The 21,308-nt window shown below is 37.7% G+C and overlaps 1 protein-coding gene across 6 annotated transcripts in view; it reads left to right on the top strand.

Moving 5' to 3' along the window:
* Positions 1-21,308, top strand: part of Obsc (Obscurin) — a 45,909-nt gene that overhangs the window by 7,748 nt on the left and 16,853 nt on the right. For 2 of the 6 annotated variants that reach the window (XM_018504272.1, XM_018504274.1), the window contains exons 1-18: positions 1,528-6,149; positions 6,522-6,631; positions 7,894-8,049; positions 9,815-9,937; positions 10,090-10,260; positions 11,483-11,564; positions 11,852-11,947; positions 14,074-14,166; positions 15,820-15,984; positions 16,072-16,209; positions 16,293-16,806; positions 17,181-17,438; positions 17,601-17,636; positions 18,416-18,661; positions 18,735-18,876; positions 19,115-19,512; positions 19,613-20,517; positions 20,662-21,241. In XM_018504272.1, coding sequence (XP_018359774.1) covers positions 1,545-6,149; positions 6,522-6,631; positions 7,894-8,049; positions 9,815-9,937; positions 10,090-10,260; positions 11,483-11,564; positions 11,852-11,947; positions 14,074-14,166; positions 15,820-15,984; positions 16,072-16,209; positions 16,293-16,806; positions 17,181-17,438; positions 17,601-17,636; positions 18,416-18,661; positions 18,735-18,876; positions 19,115-19,512; positions 19,613-20,517; positions 20,662-21,241 — 8,818 coding nt within the window. In that variant the 5' untranslated portion in view covers positions 1,528-1,544. Of the gene's footprint in view, positions 1-1,527; positions 6,150-6,521; positions 6,632-7,893; positions 8,050-9,814; positions 9,938-10,089; positions 10,261-11,482; positions 11,565-11,851; positions 11,948-14,073; positions 14,167-15,819; positions 15,985-16,071; positions 16,210-16,292; positions 16,807-17,180; positions 17,439-17,600; positions 17,637-18,415; positions 18,662-18,734; positions 18,877-19,114; positions 19,513-19,612; positions 20,518-20,661; positions 21,242-21,308 lie in introns of those variants that run through there. The other 4 variants (XM_018504275.1, XM_018504277.1, XM_018504273.1 and 1 more) reach the window with 4 other exon arrangements.

Here is a 21,308-nt window from a genome sequence, read left to right as displayed (position 1 = left end):
CTCGCTTTCGCCGCGTATCGCCGATATACACCTTTCGGGAGGACCGCATCTCGCGAAAAGCCGAACGATGTGATCGGTGTAATGAGAGTGAAGATGTTTTGCTTAGTGATCGGCATGAACGAGAATCTATGAAATCAACAAAAATTGTAGTATAAAAATAATGGAGAACGCCTTCATCCGATTACACTGGAACGAGAAACGAATGACATCAAATATGTATAATAGACGAGAATGAATATTTTCATGTAGGAAGAAATGATAAGAAGCAAAATAATTTTTTATTTCTAACAACGAAACAGGATAGAACAAAATTACTTCAACAATCAGTGTTTAGAGGAAAATTTGGAAAGAAATTTTGCTTTACAAGATTGAATATTATTAAGAAATTCAAAAAATTTCTGTGCAAATATTGAAAATTAATAGTTATTAATAGCTTCATTTTTAAATTTGCATTTTCTAAATTATTTTTTAGAAACTATTATTAAATTATCTGCATAAAAGTGCATATGTGAAATTAATAAAGTGGACTAATAAAGAAATCAAGGTTGCGATTCGTGACATGAAATGATGTACAGAAATTGTTTTTTTTTTTATAATTATATATGAAAAGTAAACCGTGAAACGCTCAATATTATGTCAGTTTACAGGTGACGCGTGCGAGGTATTAAGCAATCGAAAGTAAAATGTCAAATGGTTAAATGCCCGTTCTAAGAAAAGAGAGAATAAATAATATTGAACAGATGTTAGCTCAAATAGTAAAACAAATTTCTTATTAAACAAAAATTAAAAATGGATGTTAAAACTTCTCAACTTTGGATCAATTATAAAGACTTATATCGAGAAGCATCGACAAGTGATACGTTTTGATCTAAATTATATATTTTATTCAAAAAGAGGAAGGAAATTATACGCAAGAAATTGTACTCAGAATTTAGACATGTGTAGATGAATTGAAAACGAAATTCAACAGATATCGCGGCGGAAGCGAGACGGTGATGCGTGAAAATGATCGAGGGCGCAAAGTCGCGATTCCCATCGTGTGGATGCCAAGTTTCGAGCTGATGTCCATTTGTCTACATCACCAGCAAAACGATTTCATTGACGTGTGGGCGTAAATGTGATTGGACATTAATTTCTGAAGAAAGAATCGGTATATAAATCGACCGGTTGAAACGCGAGCTTCTATAGCGCGCTCTTAAGACCAATTCGATTCGCACGATTTGTGAATTCGTCGCTAGTTCAAGTTCAAGACGAATCTGAATCACTCGAAATCTCGAAAGCTTAACATATAATTTTTCATTCTAACCGCTTTTAAAACCGCAGAGTATATCTATAATCTCAAGTCATCAATCAGAGTACTATTAATAATCTCAAGCCACCAAGAAGGGCACGATCAAGAAGAATAATCTAAAGTCAAGAATATTCTATTATCTATTTCTATAATCATACCTCGAAGTCCACGTGATAACATCTGTAATCGTTAGAAAAGTTATAAAGTATTAATGTTCTCACTAAATATCAAATAATTATCTCAGGAGGAGACAATGTCCTTCTGCAGGATTACAGGTAAAAGTCGGGGTCTCCCTAGACCAAACTACTTTCCGCTTTTACCACCTATAAGTCCAGCGGACGCGAAGCGATTCTGCCGCATCACTGGCAAATCCTACGGCTTGCCAACTCATCATTACATTCCGGTGCTGTTGGGCGCGCATCCTCATGACAAGTCAAAATGTAAGATCACGAACGCGTCGGGTCTCGGCGCGCATCATTACACTGCCGGTTTGATTGTCGGCGAAAAGAAGAGACACGTGATGCTCAAGGACTATCGCTACGTCTTCCCAATTTTGGAGGGCGAGGGTGAGCAGCAACGTGCACTGAGAGAGCTTCTAAACACGAAGCAAACCCCAATTGAAGAAGCAGAGAAGTTTGTGTACACGGTGGAAGAACGAAGATGCAGCCTTGTATTTCCAGCGAAGTTGGAAGCCGCCGTTAGGGATGGAGACGTCAAAGATGTAATGCTCTCGAGAGATTGTGATACGGTTTTGTTAAGATTGAAACAAGGCAAAAATGTGTCTGTGGATTTTAAGAACTTAGTGGATTTCGAAAATCTTTATGACGGCATGGGACCACGAGAAGAGGTGCTGAAGGAACGAGAAAAGCTGGAAATAGAAGCTAGAAAACGAAAAAGGAAGAAACAGACTGTACTGAATTATGCAAAGAAATTTTTTGAGGAGAAAGAGAGAGCAGCCGATGAGGAAGAGCTCCAACGTACCAAGCAGCTTAAATTACGAAGCATCAAAGAAGAGATCAAGGAAGAAATGGCAGAAAACTGGAAGCATGTGAATGCAGAACAAGCGAGACTGATGTCTTTTGACGTCGTGAATATGTCGAGTGCCTTCGAGGACGCAACAAAACCCGTTTCCAACATATTAGACTGGAATTCATTGCAGAACGACTCGAAGAAACCAACTGTGCCAATAATCGAAAAAATACCAATACCTGTAATGGCTGAGCCACAAATCATAGATCAAGAACCAATGTTATACACCAGTCCTATACCTGAGTTTGTAGGTGGTTTTGAAGCGATCGCAATCGTAAAATCGCTGACACCTTTAATTGCAAAGCCGGACATTACATTGCAGAATGCGATTCAAAATATTCCACAGGATGATCTTGAAGGGAGCGCGAACGTGACAGAGAAGTTTTTGCAAGCTGGAGAACAGGCGTTAGAATGTTTGCCTAAGATAGAGGAAATACCCGAACTAGTGCGAAATCTGCCCACTGGCAAGAAGCTCGCAATGCATAACGTTAAAGGTCTCAAGCTGGACATCAAATCGGCGGAAAGATTTGTCGCTGGTCAAACGGTGCATACACCTTCCGGTACTATTTTCGTGCCTGGTCAAACCTTGCAGACGCCTCAAGGTCCCACCTTCATTCCAGGATTAACTCTTAATACGCCTGATGGTCCTCTTTTGGTCCCTGGACAGATCGTAACTGTGAATGAGTCGGAGGGAGCAAGGACGTCAGTGTTTGTCGCTGGACAGACCTTAACGACAGAGCGAGGCGAGCGTTTCGTGCAAGGACAAACATTCCACACAAGCGAGGGAAGTAAGTTTGTTGAAGGTCAGACCGTTCTGACGGAGGAGGGTCCAAAATTTGTAGCTGGTCAAGTAGTAGCAAATGGTACCTTCGTCGCCGGTCAAACCGTGATTACTCCGGATGGAGTACGTTTTATGGCGGGCCAGACCGTTACGGATTATCGTGGCGAGCCAGTCTTTGTGCCGGGACAGAATGTACAGATCAATGGCAGGCACGAATTTGTACCTGGTCAATGCGTTGAATCACCGAACAGCGGACCCAAGTTTGTTCCTGGACAGACATTGCTAACAGCCGAAGGTTCGCAATTTGTTCCAGGTCAATACGTGACTATGAAATCGGGCGAGAAACATTTTGTCCCTGGTGTTGCTAGAGAAACGGAGGATATCTCAACATTTGTGTCGGGGATGACGCTGGATACCCCGAAAGGTCAGAAATTTGTTGAAGGACAGGTGTTAAAGACTCCGGAAGGTGTGATATTCTGTCCAGGACAAACCATTATCACCGAGAAAGGCTTCGAATTTATCGCAGCAAGAAAGTTCGATGAAGTAATTTTCCAAGATGCCGGTCCTATCGGTATACCTGTGGATTCAAAGACTGCGAGTGCAGTATCAACTTTTCAGCAGCGTGAAGTCTTCGGTCACATGGTGCAGACAGAGAAAGGTATCGAGTTCTTCCCGGAGAACGCGAGAAATCTACCGGAAGGCAGGAAAATCGTCCCCGGACAGTTGGTTACCGGTGACAAGGATGGGCCACGTTTTGTACCGGGTGTCATGACAGAGGATGGCTTCTTACCAGGTCAGATAGTTACAACAGAGAAGGGCGAGGAATTCGTGCCTGGTCAAGTAATCGATACTAGCAGTGGACCGAAATTCGTGCCTGGTCAGATAGTAGAGACCCGAACCGGTCCCAAGTTCGTGCCCGGTCAAACGGTAGATACGCCGGATGGACCACGTTTTGTGCCAGGTCAGATCGTCGATACCAAAGTAGGGCCGACGTTCATTCCCGGTCAGGTAATCTACACCGAGGAAGAGGGATCTAGATTCGTACCGGGACAAGTGGTGGACACACCGGATGGGCCCAGATTTGTACCTGGTCGCGTGGTGGAGGCAGGCGAAATGGGTGTGACCTTCATACCGGGTCAAATCGTGCAGACGGAAGAAGGGCCTTGTTTCGTCGCCCCTGATCTCATTGATACGCCTGAGGGTGAACTGGAGTTTTCTGTACAGGGGTTCGAGGTTACTCCCGAGGAGCTGCGACTGCTGCGCCCGCAGCATCTACATTACAATCCACGTTTTCGCCATCGCGGTGAGACCAGCATAGATTCTAAGATGTTACGCGAACTATCTGAGGCGGGATTATCCGTGGGACGAAAAGTTGCGACAAATCTACCGACGGTGGACGTGGATGTGGATCCGAAGGCGATGGCTTTAGAGCAAGCTCTCGCCGTGGCGACAAAATTAGGTCTGCAAGGTGGTACGGCGGTGAAGTTGGCGCAAGTCATGTCGACAATTGCGCAATTAGCGAAAAATATTGTTCTACAGCAACAACGAAATTCAGACACTGAAAATGCAATAACGTTAACAAACGGTAATCGATCGCCTATTATTGAAACCGAAGAAATAAGAACAAACAATGAGAATAACGCCGAGTCACTACAGGGTATAATAAGAGCAGCGATTGCAGCAACTGCCCTAATGATATCGGATGATCAACAAATAACATTAGATAATAGCAATTCTCAAGACTTCGTCTATTCTTCCATTAGTGAATCGTTTAACATTCTATTGCGTCAAAACGATCAAGACATCGATCGATCGGTAGATGAAATTCTAAAAATTCTCTTAATTTCGCAAAATCGCAGTTCTCTTTGCCAAAGTATACTGTCAGAATTGTTAAACACCAAGAAAAACAAAGTGAACATTCTCAAATCGACCGTGAGTCCACGCCAGCCGTTGCGAAGAGATGTTGTACTCGACAAACTATCTCTGGTTCTTGAAGAGGAACACAATACGGATTTAATTGGACCGGCTTTTCGAACCGTTTCGAAGAACGATCCAGAGCTAGTGTCACTTGTTCTAAAAAATGTGTCGCGACACGTAGCGGACGTGGCGACTGAGAAGGAAGCTGCGGAGACGGTTCATAAGGCGATCGTCCAGGCGGTCCGAGAATCGAGCAAAATTCGCGTAACAGAGCTATTGAACGCCGAGGGACCGGACGTTCGCGAGATGCTGCTTCAAGCTGTAGGTTTAGCACGAGCTCTGGGGATGCCTGACACGGCGAACAGCTTGCTGTCAGTGATCAGCGACGAGAAATCTACCCAGGCTCTGGCAAACGACCGGGTGACTATGGATGTATTGAAGAGGCTGGCAATCATGAGGAAACTCGCAGAAGAACGGCCACCTTTTATGAATGCTCTCGGACAACTATGCAGCGATCCCGAACTGGCTAAAACGGATCCGCGATTACGAACTCTCGTAAGAGAGAGTGCCGCGCTAATGATAGTACCTGAAGAGACTCCTTTGATGTCCTCAGCCGATGTTCCAACTGCGTTGCTGCGCGCTGACAACAGCCTGGCAATGGAAGAGTTCTTATTGAGAAGAAGTCATAAGCGATCGGCTATTTTCATGATTTTGAAACAGGGTATGCAAGCAGTCGTACCCAGAGAGGCTTCCAGGTCAGTGTTAACCGGTGAAGTCGCCTACACTGTCCTTGATGAAGATGGTATACATCATTTCGAACCGTTGCACGTATTTTCGGCGCTCAGGCTGAATCGTCCAGCCACTCATCGATTCTCCATGTATTGTTGCCCAGTAGCAAAGGAGATGGATATTGAAATCGGCGAGATGATGTCCACCACCTTTACCGGTACAACATCGATTGCGAGCAGTCTGGATGGTTCTGCCAATGGTAGTTCCAATAAGCAAGAAAGTAATGGTATTGCAACTCTATCAAAATCTGAACAATCGGCTGCTTTTTATTCAGTCAGCAGAGAGAATACGCCAAGTCTGAAGAGATTGAACGGTGCTCGGCAATGGTGCAGCTTTGAGCGGGTAAAGTATAATATTAGGAAGATGGAGACTAAAGTATGTGATGAACATTTTCTCTATCGAAGAGCCAATATATTTAATATTTTATATTTCACGTTAACTATAAATTATTTAATCAAGAAAGAGTGATTCACGTTAGGTCCAGTTTCGTGATATAATTTTTAAGATTTTCATCTCTTGTTAATTTCTTTCAACGCTGAATGGTTCCAAAATCTGTCTCTATTTTTCAACCAAAACCATAGTTTTATAATTCAATTGCATTTCACAATTTAAGAAAAAAGATACATCATTCCTATTTTTATTTCAAGGTGCACTTGAAAAAAAAAGTCCGATACAGTTTTTTATTCTATTTGTGTCATCGTATTTTTGTTACAGGGATCTTCGGAAAATTATGTCATTGTGAAGGATTATATAGCGGACACCGATGGATTCACCGTGAATGTTGGCGACATCGTCGAGGCCGTCGATCATGACGGTTCGGCAAAGTAAGTAATTTTTAGTTCAAGGATACAATTTAAGAAGAGAAAAGAGAAGGTAGCTTCTCGATGGATTTTGTCATCGCGCTGCTTTTCGTATCGTGAGCGTACACGTGGGTGGCAACCGTTTCGTGGTAGATAAAATTCACCACTCGATCTAAAGATAGTCCGCGCGACTCATCGTTCACACGCGCGTCTCACGCTAAGCGCGTCGACATGCTTGCGATAACGATTGTCCAGGTTGTTTATCACCGATACCCGAGATCGTACATGCGGAAGTGATAACCGAGGGATCAAATTGGACAGGCGCATTTATGGCCAACAGGTGCATCTCGTCTATTAACGCTGACACTGGTCTTCTCGCGAGAGCGAGCGCAGATAATATCGGATTTTGAAGGCAGCTACTGTTTGTACGCGTATTAACCGCGGCCGCAATTATATACTTTCACGTCCATCGCTGAACCCCGTGGCTTCTCCGTGCGATCGTAAGAAAACCGGGGAGCTTCGGTCAAGCTAATCCGGATGTCGAACCATAAGACGAGGATCATTGCCCCGCGAGTATAAGACACGCTTGGGTTTCTGCTTGCACACCCGCCCGCGGTGTTCTATTTTTATACTGTACGGTGGTTTTATTGGCGTTCGGCATGACTCGTCTGACATTTGATGCGAAATTTGTAAATACTTCGACAGATGGAAAATAAGCGCGAAATTTATAGTCACATAAAAATCTCGCGATAGTGATCTCGGTTATGCAAGAAAATTGGCGTTTACCCGCTCGCTAGAACAGGTGAATAATCCTCGAATAGTCAAAGATAAAAGTCTTGAAATTGCTATTAAATCGCATGAGACTTCTGAAATGAAGTAATATAACGGTGGAAGAACTGTACTGTGAAATCTACGTCTTGCTATTACACGTCGTAAAATTAGCACAGCACATGGCTTTCAACTACATCCGCAAAATTAACAAGATGAAACGGCATGTTGCGAAATATAATCCGCAAATGGCACCCTCATCCTACCACAATGCTTGTGAAACATCCGCTTTAATCGCTTTGCACGTTGAAGACTTACTCACTGTTATGCGGTTAATTCCGATAACAAATAGATAACTATAATAGATAGTTCTATATAAAAATATAATATATACATATAACAAATATGTAATTTAACAGATATATAACTTAACGTCAAGAGACATAAATCTCTTTTCTATAAACTCCTCGTTGCACAAGTGGACGAGATCCTACAGCGGATGCTTCGCGTTGTTGTAGGAAAGCGAGAATCGATCCCGATCTGGAAGTCGAAGTTGGCGATATCTTGGACAATTCGGCTGCCAAACACAAGCTTTCGATTCGGCCACGTCGAAATCATGCAGATCCGCGTGCTCGAACCAGTCCGAGCGTTGACTCAGATTCAAGCCTTCAAAGGTAAAGCGCGTCGAGACTGGGACAACGATATTCATTTAGGTTTCCAGCTTGAAAATCATCTAATAACGTGACGACTAGAAATACGTTCCGCAAATTAGCTCTTCGATGTATAATATTTTACCCTGGTCGCATAACAAAGTCTAAAGTAATCGACTCAGAATAGAATAATGAAGGCTGCAGTATTAAATTTTGACTCATCAAGAACACATGACCATCAGCTTCCTGTGTTATAAGATAACGATTGCCGTCATCAACGATGCCATTAAAATGCTGTCAATCCCTTTAATATTGTATACCGTAAACAATGATAATTCAAGAAATATGTATAAATTTTTAAAAAATTAACGCAGAGTTTAATTAGTTTTATAAGTTTAAAATTACAAACAATTTAATGGAGATATTATAAAAAGTTCAACTCTACAAAATCTTAATTATGAATTAATATATGAAAATAAGCTGTACTAATTGTAACGAATATCTTTATAGATAAATGTCACAAAAGCTATTATGTTCTGACTAAAAATACAAAATAATAAATTACCATAACATTAAATATTCAAATATTACTAAACTAAATATTTATAATAAATGATTTGATACATTTCTTCGTTGTTGCATTGTCAGCACATTTAACGGAACAGTCATTCAAATTCCTGCAGCATGCGCGCGTTTTGTGACCGTTTAAATACGACAGACGAGACAAAAGCAATCCGTTCGTGCAGCTGTATTGAGAGCAAATTTGGATTTGCACGATTCCAAAATAAATTTAACAACGCTGAATTATGACGACGCTAATGAAGATTAAGCATTAATAAACGTCCTGCGCAATAATATCTCGAGCGATCGTATCTCTGCGTGATTGGCGGCAGGCCAATGTTAATAAAATCGATAGTATAACTTATTATCTAAAGGAATCTTTAAACGTCGAAAAGGCATTGTATTAACGAGATATTACAGACGTTTTGCAAAAACTCAACATATTTATAATTTTAGAAAATTATGTTGTTAGACAAATGCTCGTTTCTATCAATGTAGTTTAATTTTAATTTTGGTGTAACTCTTCATTTTTCTTACTTCTAAGGATTAAAAAAAATGAAGGATAAGTTGATCTGAGATTAAAATTGATCTACATTGATAGAAATAGGCATAATTCGATATGCAATATTGAATTACGTTTCATTACTGTTAAAGTGAATTGGTGAAAGTTGAGACTGAGATAATGCACTTCTTTATAATCATGAGAATGGAAACATTGCATGATAAAGCTCTTGTAGCAATTCGAGTACGTTCGCCAGCATATTTTGCGTTCTGTGAATGGACGATGACTTCGATGGCACGATGCCTTAGTCATTCTGCATAAATATAACTGCAGGACTCCTACGCTTTCGAATGTCTATCTATATAATTTCTATCGATAACATCCGATCCGACCTGATCCAATTGTTAGACAATTTTATTTGACTCAAAATTATCGGTAAAAATCGAGAATAAAATTGTACAATGAATTAGTCAAGAATAAAATCGTTCAAAGATTTTCGAAAAATTACCTTTTGATAAGTTTTTAAATATTAAGAATATACAATCGCGAATTATCAAAAATGATTAGTATGATTAATAATTACAAGGAAGTTTGTTTTTATTTTTATAAAAATGCAATATTAGAAAATTTTTTTAAATGTCTGCAATCTTGGAAAAATGCAAGTATTCGGCGGAAGATATTTTTTTTACAATATGCAAATGTCTAATAGGACTCGTTGCTTTATAGGATATACGTTCGTACATCCGACGGAAGGCAGGGATGGTTACCTTCATCCATTTTAATGCAAACGGCGCTTAGTGAAGAGACTTCATCAATAAGTCGGCCAGAAGATTCTCATTATCGACGAGAGTATGTATTTACTCTTATCTTTCAATTTTTAACGCATTTTTATAATTTGTTACATATAATATACATTATATATTCTTTAATCTCGTTTTCAATTATATTTTAATATAATCAACAGTAAGACAAAAATATCTTAACATTTGCTTTACTTACAGAGCTGTTGTGAAAGAGTTAATCGAAACTGAGGAAGAATTCGGCAAGGATATTCAACTCGTCGTTGAACGTTATCTAAAGCCTCTCGATAATCCTGGTGTTCCGCGAGCTGTACGAGACAATAAAGAAATTATCTTCACTAATTTGAAACAAATAGCCGATTTTCATAACACGTAGGTATTTACGGCAGCGTACACTGATAGAAAAACGTAAAAGTTCATTGCAACACTGTCACAGACGAGCATTTATAAATATAACACTTGATATATATTTTTGTTTTTTTTTTTATTAAATTTATCGGTGGAAATAAAGGATACTATAAACTTACACGTTAAATTACTACATATAAACAATCACAAAATTTATTAGGAGATTCATTGTCTTTATAAAATTATATATATTAATCACTATTGTTTATCTAAATATTTTATTATGTTAATTACATAAACAAATATAAATATTTAATTTTGTTATTTACAATTGCGAACACATCGAAGAAACACATGCACACTCGAATAATCTTTTAATGCGCTAAATACAAAGTAATATTGCATCAAATTATAATTTCCCCACTTAACAATATAAATATATATTATATATCACATTGTTGTGCGTAACAATTACATTGTTAAGTAGAAAATTGTAACATTGATGTAATGTTAATGTTATTTTGTATTTAGTGGATAATGTACACTGTTATTGGCTTATCAGATATATCACTAAAAATTGTTACACAAATTCTGTATTATACACGACTACATTTGGTACGCACATACAACTTTCCACACATTATTTTTTCACTTATAGCGGAATACGATGTGTAAAGCGTAAGTTGAAGCGTATTTGTGTGATAGTGTGCTTCTTCGTATATGTGAACGTGACCCAAAAATTAATCTATATTTGTATTATCGCTTTTTAAGAGTTTATTATAATGTCCTCTTTAACGATATACATGATTTGATTGACGTAATCAATGTTACTATAAAAATATTACTATAAAACTGTATAAGCTTTAAAAACATACAAGTAGTTCTAATCTCATTTTAAAAAATTATTATGTTACGGTATTGATGCAATATTAAATCAATTTTATATTCATTACGTTACTAACTCAACCTAATTCATCAGTGCTCATTGATGTTGATCTTGTTGTTTTAATCTGAGAACAAATTAAATTCTAATTTTTCCATTAGAACCCGTAAGAATCGTTTCCACCCTTTATAGATCAGAAAATAATACTGATAACTAAAATATGCCACATTTTTGGGACTACCTTGCATTACATATCGCTCCTAAGTAAAGCGTGCTCATTCTGAAGATGACATAGACTTCCATTCCGTAGCATGTTAGGCGTGGTGTGACTTTGGCATGATAATTAATTCCGGCCTTACTTAGATCGTTCGGCAGGGTGTTGATCGAAGGCGTCAAGTACTATGCGGATCAACCACGTATGCTTGGCAAAACTTTCTTAAGATTGGTAAGTGACTCACTGGTAATATTTATTATTGAAATAATTAAGTTTACATTATCTGAAATAATTTCTGATTATTTTTATATTTATTTTCTAATTTTAATTCTTTGTATAAGAGCACAAGATAAAACAATAAAATGTTCGTTTGGCATATGAGAATTGCATTCGTGAAAGTATATATAAAATAGAAGTTTCTATAAGCAAATTGCCGAGGAATAAACTTAATGTTATACATTACATAACCGACTCTTGAATCAAATAGTTAATTACAATAAGATGCTATTCTATTTCAGGAGAGAGACTTTGACAAGCACGTGGCGTACTGCAGAGACGAGCCCGCTGCTCAAGAATTTCTTCAGGCAAACGACAAAGTACGCGAATACTTTGAGGCAAGTTGTGTTTTATGATTATTATAAAATTGCAGAAATTCATTCTTTATATTAATTTGTTAATAAATTGTTGTCACTTTTAATCAAGAATTCATTGAGCTTAAATTGGCGAGAAATACGAAATTCAGTTCTCAAATTAAATTGAATTAGCATTTATAATGAAATTAGGACTGTAAATTTGCTGATAGTAATAAATTGGCATTAATAATGTAAAAATCAAAATTAAGTGATCGCAAACTAATATTTTATTTTTCTAAAAATACTCAAGATATATTTTTATCTAAATGCAAAATCAAATATTACTAAAAAATAATAAAATAATATAAAAATATAAATTAAATATCAGATTCTGTATATGTATTTATATTAAAACATATTTCAGTACATATATTATATATAAAATATGTCTTAAAAATTATTTTCTGTAGACAGTTTATTATCTGTTAATAGTGTCTTTTAAAAGCTTTTAACTCGCACCGCGTATCCTATTCTAAAACGTCATAATAAATGTCCTTTTATTTGTTATTTTAACGCGTTACAAACTTTCACTGGAAATCCATGTTCGATTGCCTCAGCAGTATGGATTGAAGAAAATGATGGTAATTATATAACACGCGAAGGATATGCGGGCGTGTGTCCAGCCCTTAAAATAGCTGAGTTTATTCTTAACGGACGGAACATCTTTCGCTTCTCTTACCTACGACTGATAGTATCGAGATGCGTGCTATTCGGAAAAATGCGTTTTCATCAAGGTTCAAAATATGTCATAGACAATATTATATAACACGACATATTATCCGATAATGCATATTATAGAACATAAAATATTATAGTTGTTCGTTAAATATATTTTGTTATAAATTCATAAATATCTGTTTTAAGATTTATATTTTTATAATTGCAGTTCTTCGATCTAATATAAAACTATCTTTTAAGATTATATCATCTGTTAGACCAGAAATTAATTTTATTCTCAATAAGATGCAAATTTTTTGCTAAAAAATGATTTTAATCGAGGAAGACATTCCGGATTTTTTCATCTGCAAATTCTTATGTGCCCTTTACATCCATAAGAGAGTGAATAAGATGAAGTGGATTGTTCGACTGTCGTGTAAAAAATGCAAGAAGAATGGATCGCAAGATGAAGTGTATCGATGATCCGCGCAATCTTCGTGTTGTTTTCGCGCGTGGTCAGTCGTACACGAAATCGTCCGGCGTCTAAGTATAGCCGTTACCGTATTGGTCTTCCGAGTATACTACGGCGGCAGTTGCGAGCACCCGAAGATTCCTCCTCAGTGTCGTGGACCACTGACCATCACACCGTCTGTGTGTGAGAATCTCCGCGCGATCCACTGAATTTGATCAGGAGCCGGACTCCTGTACGCGGTTTATCTGCGAGCAGCCACGCGACGACCATATCTCGACGAAATATCTCGACTTCGGTAGCGATTTCAGGGTGTTCCCTCCTTGTTTAAGGTGCGCGTTCGATAATAGTACGCAGTTCTGCTCTCTCCGTTCTCCAAAAGTCGCAAAGCATTGCGATGCGCTTATGCGATACGTCAATCGTGCGTCGTCGTCATCTCAACATGCTAACTCTGTGACCTACGTTTTTTGCGGGGGTGACACACACTCGCTTTTGCATGCAAAATTCAGTCACACATCCAAAAATACATATGTTCATGCCAGATCTTCCTGGTGTCGAATTACGGTGTCGGCCAATTTCTTCATTGAGACGCGAAAACCACCTCAAATAAAATACTTCAATTTCACTTAGCGAGAATGTGTGGTGATTTATCGTTTCGTTAATCTCTAACCATTCTAATTGCGAATTCTACTTCTTAAAGTAGGTAGATCTGGAAATATCGACATTAGTGTATGTGCAAGAAAAGTTTAAGTTTGTCATTAAATTTATGAAAAGACTGTAAGTAGGAAAACGTAGCTTCAGTTTGAGATCGAACAGATCTGGATAGATGCATAAAAATAATGAAGAAGAGGATTCTTAGGAATAGGATTTTAATTTTATGTAAAATTTTTTATATGTAAAATTTACATAGAAATTTGTTTTAAATATCTACATACGACATTGACAAAACTAAGAATTCGTGCCATCGTTACGTTTCTTACAGGAGTTGAGTCAGACTCTGAGTGACGACAAGAGCATATCAGAACATTTGAAGCTCCCGATACAACGCATAAACGACTACCAGCTCCTGTTAAAGGTAAAATAACGTTTTACTTTTATTTTATTGCAAAGTTGTAATAGAAATCTCATAATCTTATTATACGAGTATTCACAACAACTGCAGAAATATATTATTAACTTATCAAATTTGAAAAAAATTTGTAAAAAATGAATAACACAAATGTTTAATATACACTTTTTTTTGTTGGTGAAATCAAGACAATAATACCAGACAACCGAATGGACAGATATACAGCACGACCTATATTTCCGCTCGAATTTTATTGCGTTAGACGGAAATAGCACGGCGCTAAAGCGCTTTCCACTTTGCCTTGAAATCATATCTCCTTGATATAATTACAGCCATTCATTCAAAATATATATTACAAATTGACAATTAAAGAGGCGCGAACTGTCTGCATCATTTTATAATTAAATCATCCAAAAAAATCGATTTCTCATTAACATTTAAAATGGAATTAATTTAATCCATATTAATAAATATTCTATTTCTTTTTTCAATAAATATAGAGGCGTTTTAGATTTACACTAAATTACATGTCAAGATTTTTCAAGTATTTCGACAGTGCTCGTCGTGAAATTCGTTGAAGCCAAGTAGATTAATTTTATTAGCCAGTTTAAATGGGCCAGTTGCCCGGAAAAATGAACACCAAGGTAGCAACTTCGAATCTACATTGAAGTATGAACAAGAATCCGCAATTAATAGTTTTTGGCCTATATATTGTTTGTTGATAGTACCGCTGCAGACTGCCGCCACTCTAACGACTATGTGTTTTAAAATACGCATAGTAAACATTAGCCAGAAGTCTAAAATAATACTTAATTATTACTTCGTCGACATCAACAGGTTTACTAAATTTAGAACATAACAAGTTTGCTAAATTCAGAACCGAATCTAACTGAATATAACCGTCATTATAATTTTAAATGACGGTTAAATATAATTGTATGATTTTCTCTGTTATGAAATTCTTTCCAATTCTCGCAATAAAAAAATGTTTTCGTACTTTAGTATAAAATATTAATCTTTGTAACTATATATCCAGATAGCACAACGAGTTGAAAAAGAATTTAAAAAGAATTCAATTGCAATGTTATCAATTTAGAATTCATTTTCAGACACAAAAAGAATTCTTTTTCTGAACAGGTTTGAAAAGAATTCTTTTTGCATCTGGAAATGAACTCAGAATTGATGGCATACGACTGAATTCTTTTTGTGTTATCTGGGTATATACATATAAATAAGCTGGAAATGTGCTAAAAAGACGTCGCCGAATTTGCCAAAGAATATATCTTTCGATAAATCTGGACTTTCTACATAAAAACGATGATATAGAACATTTTGCGTTTGCATGAATATGTGGGCGTTATACCGATTTAGCGAGCTAAAAATGCATGTTCGCGTCTACATAGATTAATAACTATCGAGATACGATTTAGCTTTATGAAAAAACTGTGCAAACACGAGACAGGTACAAGCATGGAAAAGCGACGGTAATAATTTAAGTATACGATACAAGTTAATTTGGTCCAAGGATGACAGTCACGACGTTGCGCAAAATTCGTGCGATCGTAGGCGGATTGAGGCAAATCTTATTTCGGTTTAATCCGTCACAAAATCATCAATTTGTATAAAGAAATATTAACTGTTTACGCGTATTGTTTACAGGAGCTGGTGAAGTATTCGACCCGATTAGGTGAAAACTGCGACGATCTACAAAAGGCGTTAGAGTTGATGCTAGGAATTCCTCATAGAGCGACTGATAATAAATTCATAAGTAATATCGAAGGATACAAAGGAAATATTCACAAACTTGGTAGATTACTCACACATGTAGGTAGATGTGTATTAAAAGATAGTAAGTAAATTAGAAAGTGTAAAAGAATTTTTAAAAAATAACGTTCTATGATATGTTTTCAGGAATGGTACACGGTTATCGATAAAGAAGGAAAAAGCAAAGAAAGATACTTGTTCTTATTCAAAGCACGAATTCTCATTTGCAAAGTCAGACGGATATCGGAGGATAGATCAGTTTTCATCTTAAAGGATATTATTCGAGTAAGAGAGAATTTAAATGACATTGTGATATTTACAATAAAAACATGTAAAATAATAAGACAAATTTAATCATTTTGTTTTAGTTACCGGAAGTAGAATTGAAGGATCATCCCGATAATATACGATCCTTTGAACTACATAATCCGGCTGTATCCAATTACCCTATCACTTTAGTAGCTCACAAAGACCCCGTAAAGGCTTACTGGCTCAAAGAAATTCGTCAGTACGTCAGTGATTTGGTCGCTCTTGCCGAACATGCAGCAGATGATCTTCAAGTAACCGAAGAAGTACCGGAAGGCAAGGAAGAGCTCAAAAGCGACGAGAAACCGGTATCGGTGAAAATCGAACCACCTCAAGCGAATCCAAGATTACTTAAAGCTCAGAGTAATCCAACGAAGGTAGAAGCAAATCTGGGTCCACCAAAAACAGACGCTACTAAAGAGTCCACGAAAGTTGTGGAGAAGAGGAAGGACTCCGTGAGCACGACCGACACATCGGAAATAAAGAAGACTAAGATCGAGGAAGAGCAAGCAGACATGTCCCGAAGATATTCCGCGAGTCGATACAGCGCGAGCGCCTCTTCGAAAGTCGTGGAAGGTGAGAGCTTGTTGATACTCGTATCGCCAAAAATCTTCCGTCGTAATTTGATGTAGCATGCGGATGCTTGTTAAAGTTGACAATGCAAATAAATGTTGCGCCGAATGTATATTGTAGTTGCAAACGCTTATTATATATCACTATAATATTTATATTTACGTGTTTAATTAAAAAATGTCGAAAATAATTCTTTTAAATATTAATAGATTTTCTTCTTGAGTTCTCTTTTGGCAAAACGCTGGTAAATATCGCACCATTTTGTTCGAGTATAGTATCCAGAAACAAAAGATAATTTCAAGTTACCTAATTTGAAACCTATGGACATACTATAATATGTCGAGTAGTAAGGTAGTTACCAACTAATACCCCTGTAGAATATTCATCGATATCGAGCAGTCGTAATGGCGTGTCCTCATACATGGAATCGGCGGCGTCCGCCATCGAGACGAGAATGTCTTCCTCATCACAAGGGATAGGTCGGACATCAGAAACCACGACTTCCTACGAGACTGCGATTGCCGGTGGTAGAGCAACGGATTCGAATGTCGAAAGTAGAACTGCCAAAATCACTCTTGACACTGATGTTGGCAAACCGGTGTTTATCAAGACGATAGAAGGATGTAATGTAGAACGTAAGTATACGATGTTAAACCTTTGTTACCATGTTACCATGTTATTGTTAATTAATAACCGGGGCGTACACAGAAGTAACGTTAAATAATTGCTAGGAATAATACATACATTTTTTTTTCTTTGATTATCACAAGATATAAGATACATTTTTACTGTTTTAGCGATGCAACCAAAAAAGGCATTGATACACGCCATAGGTAAAGTGACACGTACTTGCTTAGTTTATCAGCGTTCACTATTCTCTATATTTCTTCCATATCTTTTCGTGTTCTTCTTCTAGCTAATAGAGCAAACTGCTTTTAGACGTAATATTATATTGCTGGTTAAACACGCTTTATACCACTAAATCATAGATGTTTGCTATATACAACATCTACACTAAACGTTTATATTCACTACACTGATATATTACTCTGATACCAATATCATATCAACACTCACGGACATTTACATTGACATATCTTCACAATTCACTATATTATATTGCTTCTTCAGTCGATTTTCATAGATAGTAAAGTGACATTGAATTTGTTTAGAAAAATATACATGTATATTATATTTTCAGCGAAGTTTTTTTATAGCAAATGAATTTTTTGGTAGTTATTAAAAGATAATATCCTTTGATATACATTTTACATCTTAAAATTTTGTATACACATATGCACATTCATATTTCCATGAATCAAAAGCAGTGTTATGTGTTAATCACATTCAATATATATGCACATGTAGTCAGATCGTATGAATTGTATTGGGCACATTTAATAACTATATTAAATCTATTCTGTAATAATTGTTATATTCCTTCCTATTTTGATGCTCACGTAAAGGGGTAAATTATAATGTATGACGCTATTTATTTTGAATATTTTAGATACAGGACGATTGTATTGGACGAATTCGTTTCTCACATTCTCATTTCCTTCGGAATCATGATGCATCGTTGCTTTGCTCTAATTCGAGTTATCTTTTATAGCCGGAGAAGTTGCCACTTTCGAGTGCACGATGTTAACTAGCGATCCGACCGTGAGGATACAATGGTTGAAGGATAACAAACCAATGGAGGACAAGTTGGCTGATCGTGTCACCACCACACTGACTGACAATATATGTAAGCTTGAAATTCAGAACGTTCACGAATCAGATTCCGGCATATACATTGCTCGTGCTCTGAATGTAAACGGTGAAGCGACGTGCACTGCTCAGTTAGTGGTTCAACAATGTAAGTCATAATGTCATAATGTTACTCCTAAACATAAATAATTTTGTGTTTTTATTGATGTAAAATATTGCAGTGAGTCCGGAAGAGAAAAAAGCAAGGGCAGAAGCAAACTCTCCTATATTCTTGGTGCGTCTGAAAGATACCGAGCTCCTTGAGAATACCTACCTACGTTTTATGATTAAAGTCAAAGGGGATCCTAATCCGGAAATACAGTTGTAAGTTCGAAACTTTCTCTACTACAAAAATCTCTATTTGTAAAATGTATATTTTAGGAATAAAAATAATTTAATTTTAAATAAAAGAAAGCAAGGGGCTCTTTTAGTTATCAAATTACATAACAACAATTTAAAAGATGTGCAATAGACATTAGAAAGATGTTTGAAAAATTGGAACACTTCTTTCAAATGTCTGTTGTTTGCGACAAATTAACACATTAACGCGTATTTTTTTTAGCTTTAAGGATAGTACCTTAATTGACGCAAAGTACGAACGTGTGAAGATCATTCGAGACAACGCCGAGAAGGGATTTTATGAATTAGTGATTGCTGATGTTCAGAAGCGGGACGCTGGAAAATATTCATGCACAGCTATGAATCGCTATGGCGAAGCCACGTGCGAGGCAGTGGTGACAGTGACCGACGAAAAGCCACTTTTCCAAGGTCTTCCTGAAGGTCTCCTTGAGCTTGGAACCGAGCCACGATTTATTTGGACGCGTGACGGACAGACATTTGATCCTGAGGAGAGATTTAAAGTTCTCTTCAAGGATAATGAAGACACTCTGGCACTGGTGTTTCAGCATGTGAAGCCCGAGGACGCCGGTCTTTACACGTGCGTGGCGCAAACCAGCACAGGTAAAGATTATATTATAATAATTAATATTAATTTAATATTGCTGTCGCATTTCACATATTATATTAATACGTTGATTCATGTCAATTCTTGAATACGTAGGTAATATTAGCTGCAGTGCAGAGCTGACAGTACAGGGCGCTGTGAATCAATTGCTGAAGGATCCAGAAAAACCGAAACTTCAAACAGAATCGAAGCAATCCGAGGTGAGCGCCGGTGGTTCTGCAATGTTGGATCTACAGGTGAAGGGATATCCCAAGCCGGATATCAAATGGACCAAGGACGGTCAGGAAATTATAGCTGGTGGTAGAATCAAGTACCTCTGGGAAGATGAGGAATCCTTGTCATTGGTCATTAAACAAGTTACCGCTAAAGACGCCGGAGTTTATACCATCAGAGCAAAGAACGATCTTGGAGAGGACAGTACACAGATCGAGCTGATTGTAAAATCTGCGCCAAAGATCACGAAGAAACAGTCTGATATGATGATTATGATTGAAGAGACAGGCACGATGACCGTGCAAGTGGAGGCTACTCCGGCACCGGAAGTGACTTGGTACAAGGATGGTCAGTTGATTGAGGAAAGCAATCGTATCAAGATCATTAAGGAGAACAGCGACACATACAAGCTTGTAATAAAAAATGCCAAATTGACTGATGCTGGTTCATATTCGATTGTTGCACGAAACGAGATCAATCAGACAACTGAGATCTGGAAGGTCGGTATCAGATGCCCACCGAAGATTAAGAAGGGACTGGGCGAGCCACGAGTAATTAACGAAGGCGATACATTGAATCTCTTGATTGAGGTAGAGTCTGATGGAGAACCAACAATCAACTGGTACAAGGACGGGCAGCTTATGACTGCAAGCGATCACGTGAAAATGACGAAAAACGGAAACAATTATATACTTACAGTTGGCGGTGCAAAAGTAGAAGATGCGGCGATTTACAAAGCCGAAGTGGTGAACAAGCATGGAACGATTTCGGACGAGACGAGAATCAGGGTATATAATCTGATCCTTGAATCTAAAATATATTTTGAAAATAATCTTTTATATTTTGCTTAACGAAAGTTTATTTGGAATTAAAAAATTCTGCAATTATTTTTTTAATTTTTTACTTCTAATATCTTTGCGATATTATTGCAGGTACGCGGTATACCGAGGTTCAAGACTAAATTGTGCGACATCAGTGCAAACGAGGGCGAGTTGAACGTCGAATTTGTGGTCGAGGTCGAAGGCTTCCCGAAGCCAAGTGTGCATTGGTTTCTGGGCGATGTTGAAATCACAGAGAAGCGCACAGAGTACACTCGCGTAGAAGAAGGCGACAATTATAAGCTCATCATAAAGGAGCTGAAAACCGAATTGAAGGGTCATTATACTTGTAAGGTGGAGAATGAATATGGTGAAAACTCGAGCAGTTCCAACTTGACAGTAAATACTCGGCCGAAGCTTTTAAAGAAATTAGCAGACCAGAGGTTAAAAGAAGGTGAAACGCTGCAGTTGACATTTGAAGTTTCCGCCACGCCGGATCCGGAAGTCAAGTGGTACAAGGATGGCGAGGAAGTGACAGCGGATGCCAGAATCAAAATCACTAGGGACAGCCAGCGCAGTGAGAGTTACGATTTAACGGTGACGTTACTAAAGGGTAGCGACGGAGGCTTGTACGAGGTGCGGGCAGAAAACGAATTGGGTTACGTCACCAGCAAGAGTAAAGTCATCGTGTTGAGTAAGTTTCCGCATCTCTTTATTTTCTTTTTCTAACTCTAGAACTTGAGTCCGTTCGACACGAATCT

Source organism: Trachymyrmex cornetzi, unplaced genomic scaffold, assembly GCF_001594075.2.
Source record: "Trachymyrmex cornetzi isolate Tcor2-1 unplaced genomic scaffold, Tcor1.1 scaffold1656, whole genome shotgun sequence".
In the NCBI taxonomy this organism is placed as follows: domain Eukaryota; kingdom Metazoa; phylum Arthropoda; class Insecta; order Hymenoptera; family Formicidae; genus Trachymyrmex; species Trachymyrmex cornetzi.
The sequence above is the reverse complement of the archived record's forward strand: the minus strand, read 5'-3'. Positions and strand labels throughout refer to the sequence as shown.